The sequence below is a fragment of the Gymnodraco acuticeps genome, unplaced genomic scaffold, assembly GCF_902827175.1.
Source record: "Gymnodraco acuticeps unplaced genomic scaffold, fGymAcu1.1, whole genome shotgun sequence".
NCBI lineage: Eukaryota > Metazoa > Chordata > Actinopteri > Perciformes > Bathydraconidae > Gymnodraco > Gymnodraco acuticeps.
Genome location: NW_022990029.1, coordinates 894,917 through 907,636, shown reverse-complemented (window position 1 = coordinate 907,636; position 12,720 = coordinate 894,917). Strand labels below are relative to the sequence as shown.

At 43.6% G+C, this 12,720-nt stretch overlaps 2 protein-coding genes across 4 annotated transcripts in view; both read right to left on the bottom strand.

The window, feature by feature from the left end:
• The window catches only part of shtn1 (shootin 1), an 84,112-nt gene extending 82,289 nt beyond the window's left edge, over positions 1–1,823 (bottom strand). For all 3 annotated transcript variants that reach the window (XM_034215018.1, XM_034215019.1, XM_034215020.1), the window contains exon 1: positions 1,722–1,823. In XM_034215018.1, coding sequence (XP_034070909.1) covers positions 1,722–1,776 — 55 coding nt within the window. In that variant the 5' untranslated portion in view covers positions 1,777–1,823. The remainder of the gene's footprint in view (positions 1–1,721) is intronic.
• Positions 1,824–3,624: 1,801 nt separating this feature from the next.
• atp6v1ba (ATPase, H+ transporting, lysosomal, V1 subunit B, member a) overlaps positions 3,625–12,720 on the bottom strand; it is a gene marked incomplete in the record, with an annotated part of 46,438 nt that continues 37,342 nt past the window's right edge. Inside the window, 1 exon segment of the mRNA XM_034214999.1 lies at positions 3,625–4,688. Within this exon segment, the coding sequence (XP_034070890.1) occupies positions 4,547–4,688 (142 nt within the window).

The following is a 12,720-nucleotide window of genomic DNA, read 5'->3' as shown; positions in this document are numbered from 1 at the left end:
GCCCTGATACACTTTATATCTTTCTTTTTGTTTCTGTCTCGATGCTTCTATATTTACACTTGTGTTAAATCACTTTTGTCCTCTGGTTTTGCAGAAATATTCCAACTACAGGTGAAATGAGAATTAATGTTACACTTTAACTTATGTTATACTGCCAGGGGCCATTCTGCCAGCATCATTTCTGCTCTTACTTTTCCAATTTAACTAGGGCCGGGACTCCATTAAAAAAATTAATCTAATTAATTAGAGGCTTTGTAATTAATTAATCGAAATTAATCGCATTTTTAATCACATATAAATATTTGACCTGAGAACAGTGAGAAGCAATTTTTTTTCCATGGATTTTAGTATACCATTAGGCGCATTTACACCGCAGTACTTTTCCCACAAAGGTTCATGAGAACTTAGTTCATGAGAACTCTTTGAACCTGGGGGTGGATTAGGCAAATGAAGCCGCTGACGTCACTTCTTCTTCTTCTGCTTTAGGTTTACTGGCAGGCCGCAAACCACTTCACGGCGTATACTGCCGCCCAAAGTCCCCGGCCGGAAGTCCCCGGAGTTGGGGACTGGCTTCAGTAGAAGCTGCTGGGAGTCCCAGCAGCTTCTACTAGGATAATAAAATGGCGGCTTCACAAAACTTTTTGGGAGTTTTACGGGGCGTGGTTTGCAATCCGCCCAGCCAATCAGACATTTAGCTATTTTCTCACAAGAGAGCCGTACGAAAGTCCCTGCTCTCTAGCAGCTCTCTGCTCTCTAGCAGGGACTTTCGTGGGGGTAAAAGGTTATCATGAACTAATTTTAGTACCGGCTCTTTTTGGTGTGAACGCGATAAAAGAGGCTAACGTCCACGCTAGCTTCCACGCTAGCTGCTATATGTTTTGCATTGAGGTGATACTTGAGGCTTGATGTGCTGCGGTGATATGCGAATTCCTTTTTGCATAATTTGCACACAACCGTGCTCTTATCGACGCCTCCATCCGTCCGTTTTTTAAAACAACATTTCCCACTGTTGTTCACTGTGGTTTGTTGTTGTCTGAAGTCATGAACGTTAGTTGGTGCTCCAGTATAATCGGTACGCCTGAAACTCATCCAGTGAGAAACGTTCCGCGGTGCAAAAATAAGTGCGATTAAAATGCGTTAATTTTTTTAACGCGTTAATTTTTGTGTAATTAATTAATCTTAATTAACGCGTTAAAGTCCCGGCCCTAAATTTAACACATTTTTCTGGTGTTTCTTATCTACATTGCAGTATTATCATTTGGAAAGCAGGGGGGCCAGCAGCCCTGCCCGGGGATTACAAGGAGTACAAATACTCCTGCCATAGATTACATGGACTTTAAACATGAAAACAAACACTATTGGAAATCAGCAGAAGTTAGTGAACATGGACCACGAGATGCTGCTCCATTTATATCCCGCACCCAATGGTCCCCCGCGTTCCTCCCAAAAGCACCTGACCCCGAATAACAGCTTCATATCTTACTGGTGTAAAAGACGCTTCGTTTATCAAACACACTTTCAAAGAGCAGTGTAGTCTACTTTAACAAACTACCGCTGAACAACTGAACCTTTTACATTTCTTAATAGCGTTGTTTTCTCCCACAGAGAGCGGTGACTGCTTACTGACTCTGTCTCATACTGAATAACGTGTTAGAATGTTAACCATAGACTATAGGCTACAGTAAATTGTGTTAGAATGTGACGGCGGGAAGCTAACTCACCTTGGTTTGACAACTTTGTAATAACATTAATTTTATCCAGCTCTTCAGCAGCCATAGTGGGGAATTATGTAACCAAAGTCCAACAGGAAGTGCTTCCTCGCGACACACCTGTAGACTCCTCGCGCGCGAGCTACACACCTACAGAAGGATTCAAAGGCAAAGCACCTGCACAAGCCCTGACTATGGGCATAGATTTGTCTCGTAATTATTTGTGTGAAGATAAAAATAATTTGTGTGTAAATATGTGATTTGTAAATGTAAAACACCATCCACAAATGCATTGTGGCAACCAGACCCCACGCAGCCAAACATTTCACAATTTGGGATGAATGAAGTATCTATCTATCTAGGACCTATCTATCCATTCATCCATCTAGAATCCAGATAGATAGATAGATAGATACTTCATTCATCTCAAATTGTGAAATGAGTGGAAACAAGTATAAACATAATAACATTAAATACAAATAAAAGCAATAGACAGGAATATATGCATATAGAAAGGACACGATGAATATTATAACATTTAATGTGGCCTTACTGTGAAGGCTAACCTAAATACGGTGCTTTTCTACAGATTACTTTATTACTGCACTGGTAAAGTAAAATTAGGCCGATTAATACAATGTGAAGTGCTTTGTAACTTTGACCCGCTTGACTGAATACACAACAAACAATGAAGAAAGAGTTATCTCGGGACTGCTTCGCGCCACACAAACTAACTGTATCTCTATAACATATTCACAGATCTTATATTTAGCGTATTTGCAGATCCGTTTTACATTTGCAAATGTATTTGTGAGTTTGCAAATCTTTTAAATGCATTTGTGGATGGTGTTTTACATTTACAAATCACATGTTTACACACAAATGATGTTTATGTACACACAAATGAGACAAATCTATGACCTGACCATCCTGTAACACCAATTACTGTAACCGTTTGGGTGCTGTTTCCGCTTAAGTATGTTGCGCTTTATACGATTAAATAAAGATACACAATACAATTTGCAAAAGTCAAATATGATATGAGTACAGGAATGAGCATTGTAAATAATTGATTAGATAGTTGTGTATTTATTATTTATTCATAAGGTTGACTTTTGTTTTGGAGAAAAGTAAAATAAAGAACATGACTGACGTAATTTAAAGCTTCATTAAAGGTGGTAAGTTTGAGAAAGCGGCTCGAGATACACTTTTCTTCAGCTATTCGCGGAGCCAGTGGGGCCCGAACCTTAAAGGGCTGCGCCTATACTCATAGAAGCTGGGTTACAGTACGTAACCCCAGTTATGTTCCATGGAATGCTCTCAACATCCCGATAGCAATGAATGTCTTGAGTGCTTTGACAAAAAATTCATTAAAAAAAATGTCATCTCTGGAAGCCATAGTACTGTAAAAAGCACGACCAATCATCTGAGCCAGCCCGGCTAAAATAACTGGATGGCCAACCTGCCTGTCAGCCTTCCATCTGTGCACAAACTTATCTCGTGCGCGTTTGTGTGTGTTGGAGGAGGGGCTCTGGAAGGAAGTAGCCGATTTCTTCTGGCTGTGTATTTTCAAATTCTAGCCCACTCCAGCTGGATCTCCAAAACTGCCTACCTCACCTTTAAAGGCTCCATGTCATGGCCATTTCTACTGATCATAATTCCATTGTTGAGGTCTACTAGAATATATTTACATTGTTCAATGTTCCAAACTCACATTGGTTTCTCATACAGCATCTCTGTATAGTATGTGTATTCACTCTCTGTCCTACACGGCTTGTTGGAGCTCCTAAAATGAAACATTTTACACATGGATGTTAAGATTGTAAAGGTGGGTTACATGTGCAAGAGAGGAACCCACTTCCTTACCGTGTGGTACAAGGTTGTGTCAGTCCTTTGAAAAAATTACGAGATGAGACCGCATACTCATATCATTTAATTTATTCTTGGACACGTTACCTCACAAAACCATTATTTTTGCACAACAAAGCATTCGTTTTTTCAGACAGATGGGAATGTTTAATATACTTTTCATACACTCATATTTGTAACACAAATCAAAACAACAAAACACAGAATTTCTTTAGTAACACCCACTGTATTCTTTCCAGAGTAGGTAGAGGGAGCAAGAGGGAAGAAAGGGTTGGGGCAACACACAGTAAACATCTCAACTCTAGGTTTGTCTGGTCACTATGGACGCTCAACTTATTCAAAATCTGAGTTTATGCCAATTTGATGCCACTGACTGGGCGTGGTGAAAATAAGTAGTCCACTATATATCCACCCTCAGGTAAATACTAATATGATGTCATTTATAGTTATATGTTGTGATGCTTGCAGGCTTGAATCATCATCTGTGGCAGTATCAATGAAATTAGAACTGTATGAGCTTCACCTACTGATACAGACTGCTCAGACGTCTTTCCTCAGTAGGAAACCTCTTGCTTTAAGTGGCAGATCGATATTACATAGCATATATTTAAAGAAGAAAAGGAGAGAGGGTGCAGCAGTACCACACCCCAATAAATAAGAACTCATTTATGATTTTAAGGATATGTTCATGTTTTTGCAATCAATGGGGTAGACATTACAACCACAGACACTCCATACACAACTTCTGGACACTTACATTACAGAACATCTACAGAAAGGGGGTATTATTTCCCCGGGTACCCTCAGGGTAGGGAAGAGGGGGTGAGATGATTAAGAAGAAGATAAACTGGAGGTGATAAGAACAGTGGAGAAGAGGAGGTGAGGTTTGGGCTGTAGGGTGAGAAGAAAGAAATGAACAGAGGGAGAAGAGGATGGGTGGGGGGGCGCAGGGAACCCTCCGCTGTGCCTCAGTGACGGGCCGCAGACTCCCTGGGGTAAAACTCAGCCAGGGTGCTCTGAGGAATCCTCTTGAGCATCTCCTTGGGGAAGATTCGCAGCAGCTGCCAGCCGATGTCCAGGGTTTCATACACGGTCCTGTTGTCGTACGGGCCTGAGGAACAAGAGCACAACGCTGCTGGTAAGCAAACACAATCTACTGCGGCTTGATAATGCACTCTACTGTCTCTACTGTACATCTCATCCAGCTGAGATGTTCCTGAAAATTGTCCGTGAAGGAAGAGATATCAAAACATTTAGTGTTAAAGCTGCAGGATTAGAATTGTTTCACATCTGGCTGATTTCTATAAGCAGCAGACACAGAGCAACATTGGAGCATATTTCTTTTTTTAATTAAGTCTAATATTTGCTCTACTGGTAGGTCTAGTTTGGTCTCCACCACCTACTGATATCAGGTACTATTTTCCACTTTGTTCGCCAACAGTGTCCGTCTAGCGTGTGCTGAGCAGGAAGTGCAGAATAATTTATTTAAGCAATAAAAACAGCTGCCGGCGACTGCAAGTGAGGTAAATAAGGGCTGAGTTTAAACCAAAATAATGCGGTAAAACAGGCTAAAAATCTCGTCAGAGGTTTAATTGTGGTATCGTGTGTGGGTATCTGAAAGAGTATGATCCTCAGCCAGCAGAACAGCACTAGCAGAGAACGAGACCATATTTCCCCCCCCTCATTTAGTTAAAGTTGCATAAGTGACAAACCAAAAGCTGGCATGCGGTCAACAGTGTTTACAAAACTCTACTTCGATAAAGTCCAGACACACGACAAACTGATGGGCTGGGCGTTGTAGGGATGGGGGGGGGCAGAGGAGGCCGGGAGGAAGGGGTTTTATTTTGTGTGGTGTGTAAAATCTTCTAAATAGATAACAATGTTAAGATTGAGATGTAGACTGTAAGTTATACAGAGAGTAAAGTACCTATTGAAAAAAGTTACTTCAGGGACACATTTAAAGGTCAACCCTAGACTGCTTTCACATTACAAATATTATTTTAAACATTTGTTTATAACAAATAAATAGAAGGTACAATCTGCCTACAAGTGGTTAGAATACTGTCTGATAGGTCACTATGGGTAATCTTATGCTTACTCAAAAATAGAAATATGTGCTCTACAGGTCATGCTGTAGTTCAAAATACTAAGAAATCATAACAAAATAATTCAATTTGTTTTTCAAGGGCAACATACCAAGAGCTTTTATTGTGACCACAGCAACCTCACAAATAGTTTTTGGCATGACAACAATTCTTTATCAAGGACTTTGTATGAGATTTTAAAACCTGCATCTTTTCTCTTCCTTTGTCATGTTCAGGTTACCATCTGTGTAGCAACAACGCCTCAGTAACTTTCATTAGGTGGAATCTGTACAAAGAATGTCTTGTAGTGTTTCACGGTACACCGATACTAGAAAGGTATCGCGATACCCTGCCGTTAAAACCGTTACGATTCCTCCATTTCATTAGTATCGGTACTTTAAGAATGACATTGTTTTAATAAGAGCAGTATTTCCTGTGTGTGTTCAGCGCTCTGCTTCCACTCCCTGCAGCTGTTGTCAGCTCCTCTAAGAGACTGTGTTTGTTGTTTGAGATGATGCTGTTTTCGTTCATCTGGATTCTTGTGTTAAACTTTCCTGTCGGCTCCCAGACTGTAGTCGAGGAAAACAGGGGATGACTCTCTGCAGTCTTCCAGCCAAAGCAACAAACTTCGGGTTCAATAACCCACTTTTCAATAAGGCAGACAGGCGAGCTAGGCCGTTGCATTTATTAAGGTCTTTTTTGTTACAGATCTAACTTTGAAGACACTCGACAGACCTATTTTGCTGCTGCTTCGTTTGCTTCAAAACACATACCACCTCTCGCTCTACCATGCACACACACACGCGCCACACCCCTCTCTCTCTTAAAGGGATAGCGATATGACCCTAATACAGGGGTGGGGGACCTTTATCCTCTCAAGGGCCATTTCAATTTTTACAACATCCTCCGAGGGCCGTACAAATGATTGAACTCAAATGTTTTAGTGTGTTTATAAATTACCTCGAGGGCCATATCAAATGGTCTTGCGGACCGTATACGGCTCGGAGGCCAGAGATTCCCCACCCCTGCCCTTCATCACACTTGTCATTTTACCTTGAATGCCATGTCTTGTTTCAGACATTCACAGTTCCTCAGGAAGAATTTAAATGTGTTGGCGATCATGTGACTAGCACCATCATCCAGTCAAAATAATACTTTTGTTTCCAATGTAAAGTCTCAGTTGTACTTGGTGTTTAGTTGAATACGAAATCATTCCAACATTTATAAAACGTTAATAATGTTGAATACTTTAGAGAAAAGTGTTAGAAATCTAGTGACTATAGTGCAAACTCATTTTAGGTAAAGGTTGTCCGTTAAAGAGAAGGAATGTCCCGGGGGCCACAGTGGCCCCTGTCGGAGTCTTGAAACCAAAGTCCTTATGGTGGTCTAGATGCCCTGCCATCTGCCTTTTGGTTTTTTCCCTGCAGTGATGTGGGACAGAGACACTCAGTCTGTCCTTGTCTCAGTCTGTCCTTGTCTCAGTCTTAACAATTGTCTACTCAAATGCATATTTACTGGTCGGGTTTATTCATTTTTTTTGGCGCATCATTAACAGGTTTGGGCATGCGGATTGGCTCTTGTGATGTTAGGTGGGTGCCGGTATAAAAATAACCCGACCCTCAAATCACTTCCGCCGTGCCTCCCTGACCTGTAAAGTCTGACCTAAAGCCAAAGGTCATGTTTTTATTATAATGAAGCTTTGTCTGACCAACAGAACAAAACAAATTACAAACTCAAATTTGAGAAGCGGGAACCAGAAAATATTCAATATTTTTACTTGAATTATGCCTCGACTGATTTCTTAACTACAGAAATGGTTGGTGATAAACGTTCTGTCAAGTGAATAATCAGCTTATATACAGCGAGTGAGTGAAGGCTGCCTTTGTAAAGAGACAGTGGTTGCCGGGTAACCCTCTTAATACAGGGTATATGCAGGAATCCTGAAGTCAAATTTAATACCTTTTAAGACCCTTTCCATACATTTTAAGACCTCATCGCAACTTGGAGTTCTAACCGGTTACATTGGCGACACACTTTACCTCACATTTACTATATTGATTGTAAGATGCGGAGGCGTGTGGTGCAGTGGATTGTGAGTTGGTATTCGGATTAGGAGGTCACAGGTTCAAACCCCACTGCAGTCAGCATGTCGTTGTGTCCCTGGGCAAGACACTTCACCCCAAATTGCTCCTGTGGGGATTGCCCACAGTATTGAGTATGTAAGTCGCTTTGGATAAAAGCATCTAACAAGTGACATGTGATGTAATGTAATGTAAAGATAGCACAACTAAACAGAGTGCAGACAGACTACTGAAGCCTCCTCTCCACATGAACTTCAACCTCTCTGTGAAGGTCAGGTTTAATGCAGTATGCTGCTTTGTTGCTTCTGTACTCTGTGCTCTTTCATTCCAGTAAAACTCCTCAGAAACCATTAGAAACCAGTATTTGACCAATAAACAAAACAATTGACAAAACTTTGAACTATGAAATATATTAAACGTTGGTGAGCTTCAGCGGGGTAATGCCATATAGGAGCAAATACCACACATAGCATCGTCACATAGGACGATTCATCGTCACATAGGACGATGCTCTGACGTCATCACCCTCACACATTTGTCATATGTTTACAAAAAACGATATATATGTTAAGACTTTTCTCGTTCTTAATATAGACTATATTTAGGGTCGATATGTACTTACTTTAAAATAGCAGATCTCTGTGACCGGATATAGTTTGGCTTAGACCCCGGCCCCACGAGGACGCATACAGTAAAACGCATACGCAAACGCAAAAAAGTCTTCCGTTCACACGATTGATTAACGTGTCCGTTCACACTAGACCGCTGGAAACGCTGTAGTACATATGCCAGGCCTGTAAGTGGCGCTGCTGCCGCCACAAAATACACCAAAAGCAGCGAAGAAGACCTCGGAGCATGGTTGTCATGGTTGCCCTGCTGTTTATTCTCCGCGGTGGACGGCGTGTTCTCCTGCTGTATATCTCTCAGGTAGTCCACCAGCAGATAACACCCCCCCCCCCCCACACAGAGCGGAGCAAGGCAACGAAACTTAAAATAAGAAGCAGCATGTTATGGCACGCTATGCATGGGGCCACCTTGAGGGGGTTTCCCGACATGTTGTTTCAGTAAATTAAAGGGTGTTTCATGTTGTCGTTGCTGTGGACCTTCTTAATACCTTGGAAAATGCCGTTTAATACTTTTTAAAACTTTAATAGCCTTAATTTTCTCTAAATTGATTTATCAACTTTTAATACTTTTTAAGACCCCGCGGACACCCTGTAATATTATATTACTATTTATTATTATCTACTATTTTTATTTATCTACATCAGGGGTCACATCTTTTTTTGTAGTGTATATATTTAGCACATTTTAACATTATGATATGCTGACCTTTAACCTTTGTGTGCCGTTTGGGTCTGTGGGACCCGTTTCCAATGTTTACTAAAATAACATGCATTCAATCTAATTATTTTAATCTGCTTTATTTGGGGGTGGACCTAACCTCCTCTAGGGGGGTCCTCACCTCCTCTTGGGGGGTCCGGGGGCATGCACCCCCAGTAAGATTTGTTTTTAAATATTGAAGTGAAATGCATCAATCTGGTGCACTTTGAGCACAACATGAATTCAGCTCTCAACACTCAGATGAAAGGGAGTCTCTCTCTCTCGCTCCCCCCCTAAGTCAGTCTGTAGTTTGTCAGCACCTTCCTGTGTTTAACATCAGTCACTGTGGTCAGGTAGGCTGCCACAGTGTACTGTCTTTTTAGGGCCAGATACTACTACTACTGTACGACCCCAAGGAGCCTTCAACCTTCTTCTCTGCACGCTGGAACACCTCCACCAACCCGGACCTGGCCTTCGCCATCTGCCGCAGTGACGACCCGAAACCGGAGAGACGCGTCCTGGGCAGGTTCCCCCGCTCACATCACCGACCGGCCATCCTTAAAATTCCAGCACTGGTGCAACCGGTACCAGGGAAACCTGTCAAACGATGGAACTTTCGAAAGGCCAACTGGGAGTAATTTGTTGAGGAGACGGCAAGAAGGTCAGCCAGCCCCAGAGGCAGAAGATGCGGACGCAGCCTACTGCGGCAAAGAAGACCATTCCGCGTGGCTATAACAGGAACTACATCCCGGGTTGGGACGAGGAGTGCAGCCGTCTTCTGTGTGACCACCAGAGGGCTAGCTCCAGAGAAGAGGTGGCCGTGACTGCAACAGCACTGCTCCAGAGGCTGGACGTCACCCGCAGGACCAGATGGACAGAAGTCGTCGAATCAATCGACTTCACCCACTCTAGTCGTAAGGCGTGGCAGACCATCAACCAGCTTACAGTAGTGCTGTAGCGACGCGTCGACGACGACGACGACTTCAAAATATCGTCGACGACATATTTCCTCCGCGTCGACGCGTCGCTACACACACGTGGGTCACCCGAAGCAACAAGCAGTTCGCAATCGCACTTCAAACACAATGGAGACTGAAACGGCTACCACCTCCTCCTCACAGGATTGCGCACGGAAGCCCCCAAACGAAAACATCTCGCCCTAGGTCTTCAAAAGCATGGGAATATTTTAAAGTTAGTCCAAAACGCAAAGATATTTATATATTTATATCTCACTGAGACTGCTGCATAGCCTAGCAGAAGCTAGCTGTGGTGGCTACCATTAGCAGCTAGCATTTGCTCTCCGATTTTTTACATAAAATGGAATTATGGATTATAAATTCAATCATTTTTTTATACATAGACGTTAAAAAACCTATGGATTAACCGATTCAGCCGCGTTTTTTCTCATTTTAATGCCATTGAACACGTCTTTTGATCAGATTGACAGCTACGGTGGTGAGACGATCTCCCTAGAAGCTCTGTGAAGGTACGTGTTGTGATGACTGTATTTGCTTCCCCTGTCGCGAGTCCGGATCACTCAGTGATGATACTATATACCTACATAATCTGTGGAGTCTCAGCTTTAATCGGATATATTGTATGTGCAGCTACGATAAGTAATAAGGGTACTTTTATCTTGAGTTCTGTGCCAATGTCCGTTAGCATTTTTCGCTCAGGGGTCATTTAGATGCTTCTTATGAGACTTGTGTTTTGGTAAACATGGTTTGTATCGTCAGTTAGCTGAGATTATTTCCGTTAATCTGGTATAACACATTAATAGGTTCTTAAAAATATTAAGATCCCCTGAGACACAGTATCGTGAACATTTTTTTGTTTACATTACGTTTTTTTTACATTACGTTTTTTATGAATTGAACAACAGAAAAATAATCGTTAGATTAGTCGACTAATCGATCAAATAATCGCCCGATTAATCGTTTTCAAAATAATCGTTTCCCCCCCAGCACTAGCTTACAGGCAGAAATACAACGCCCCCCAGGTGCCCTGTCACAGCAGATGCCATCGCATCCCCAGCTCCTGAAGACCGGCCGTTTCCCGGACGCAGACAAAGACTTCGCCCGACTGACATCGCGCGAGGTGTCTTCCATCCTGGGAGCGGACAGTGTCGACTCCAACCTCTCGGGAGACTTTACAGCCGATGAAATCAGTGAGGCCATAAGTAAGCTCAAGCCGGGCAAATCTCCGGGCAACATCCACCCGGAGTTCGTCACTCACCAGAGCACAACAACATCTGGCTGGCTTTGTGCATTCTTCTCATCGTGCTACCGGAAGTCAAAGCTCCCAAAGACCTGGCGCCGCGCCTCCGTCATAGTTCTGCCGAAGCCAAATAAACCTGCGGAAGACCCAAAGTCATACAGACCCATCTCACTGCTCTGTGTCCCATTTAAGATTTTGGAGAGGATGATCCATAGCCGCATCGAGCCAGTGGTGGACTCACAGCTTCCATGAGAACAAGCTGGTTTTCGACGTGGAAGGTCAACAGTGGACCAGGTAACGCTACTCTCTCAGGACATCGAAGACAGCTTCCAGGACAATCATGCTGAGACGACCAACTTGGAAGGCAATGGAAGATGGCCTTAACGACGACCTGGGCACCCTGGTAGCATACTTTCAAAGGTCGCGTCTACAGCTCAACATCGGAAAGACAGTTGCAGCGGCATACCATCTTAGCACCAGAGAAGCTAGGAGGGAACTTGAGGTGCGTGTCAACAAACATCTGGAGGTCCAGCAAGCCCCGAAGTACCTTGATGTGCGTCTGGATCGGACACTGTCCTTCAAACACACCTTGAAGAAGTCAGGCCAAGGTAACATCAAGGTCGCGCTGATACGCCGCATCGCTGGAACACCTGGGGAGCCTGCGCTAAGACGCTGCGAATATCGACCCAAGCTCTGGTCTTCTCTGCAGCGGAATACTGCGCCCCAGCCTGGAGCAGAAGCCCTCACGCAAGTAAGGTTGACGTGGTCATCAACAACGCCCTCAGGATTATAACTGAATGCTTGAAGCCTACCCCTGTGTCCCTCTTGCCAGTCCTCGCAGGAATAGCTCCGGCCGGCCTCTGACGGGAGGCTGCCACCCTCGCCCTGGCCAGGAAAGCCCAAAAGCATGACTGGCACATCCTGCATAACACGACAACGAGAGCAGCGCCCCTAAGTAGGCTCAAGTCCCGCCTCCCCTTCAACAAGGCAGCACAAGAGATTCTCAATTCCACCTCTGAGGACCTCTCCAGAGATGCATGGTTTGGCGGCTTGCTGTAAGCAGGAGTGGGAGCTAGCCGGGCCCTCCCGCATCCATCGCTACATCTGGGACCCAGGAGATGGCGCTATAGGAGGAGACGACCTACCACGCCGGCAATGGACCACACTAAACCGCCTACGAACTGGGGTCGGTCGCTTCAAAACATCAATGAAGAAGTGGGGCCTGGCATGCGAGTGCGGTGACCCTGAACAGACTGCCGAACATATAATAACCACCTGCCCTTTATATAGACCACCCTTGGAAGCCAGCCTCTTCGACTTAGGACCAGAGATGCGGGTATGGCTACAGAAAAGAAGAAGAAGAAGAAGAAGAAGAAGAGAGAAGAAAAAAGAAGAAGAAGAAAGAAGAATAAGAAAAGAAGAAGAAAAACGAGAGAA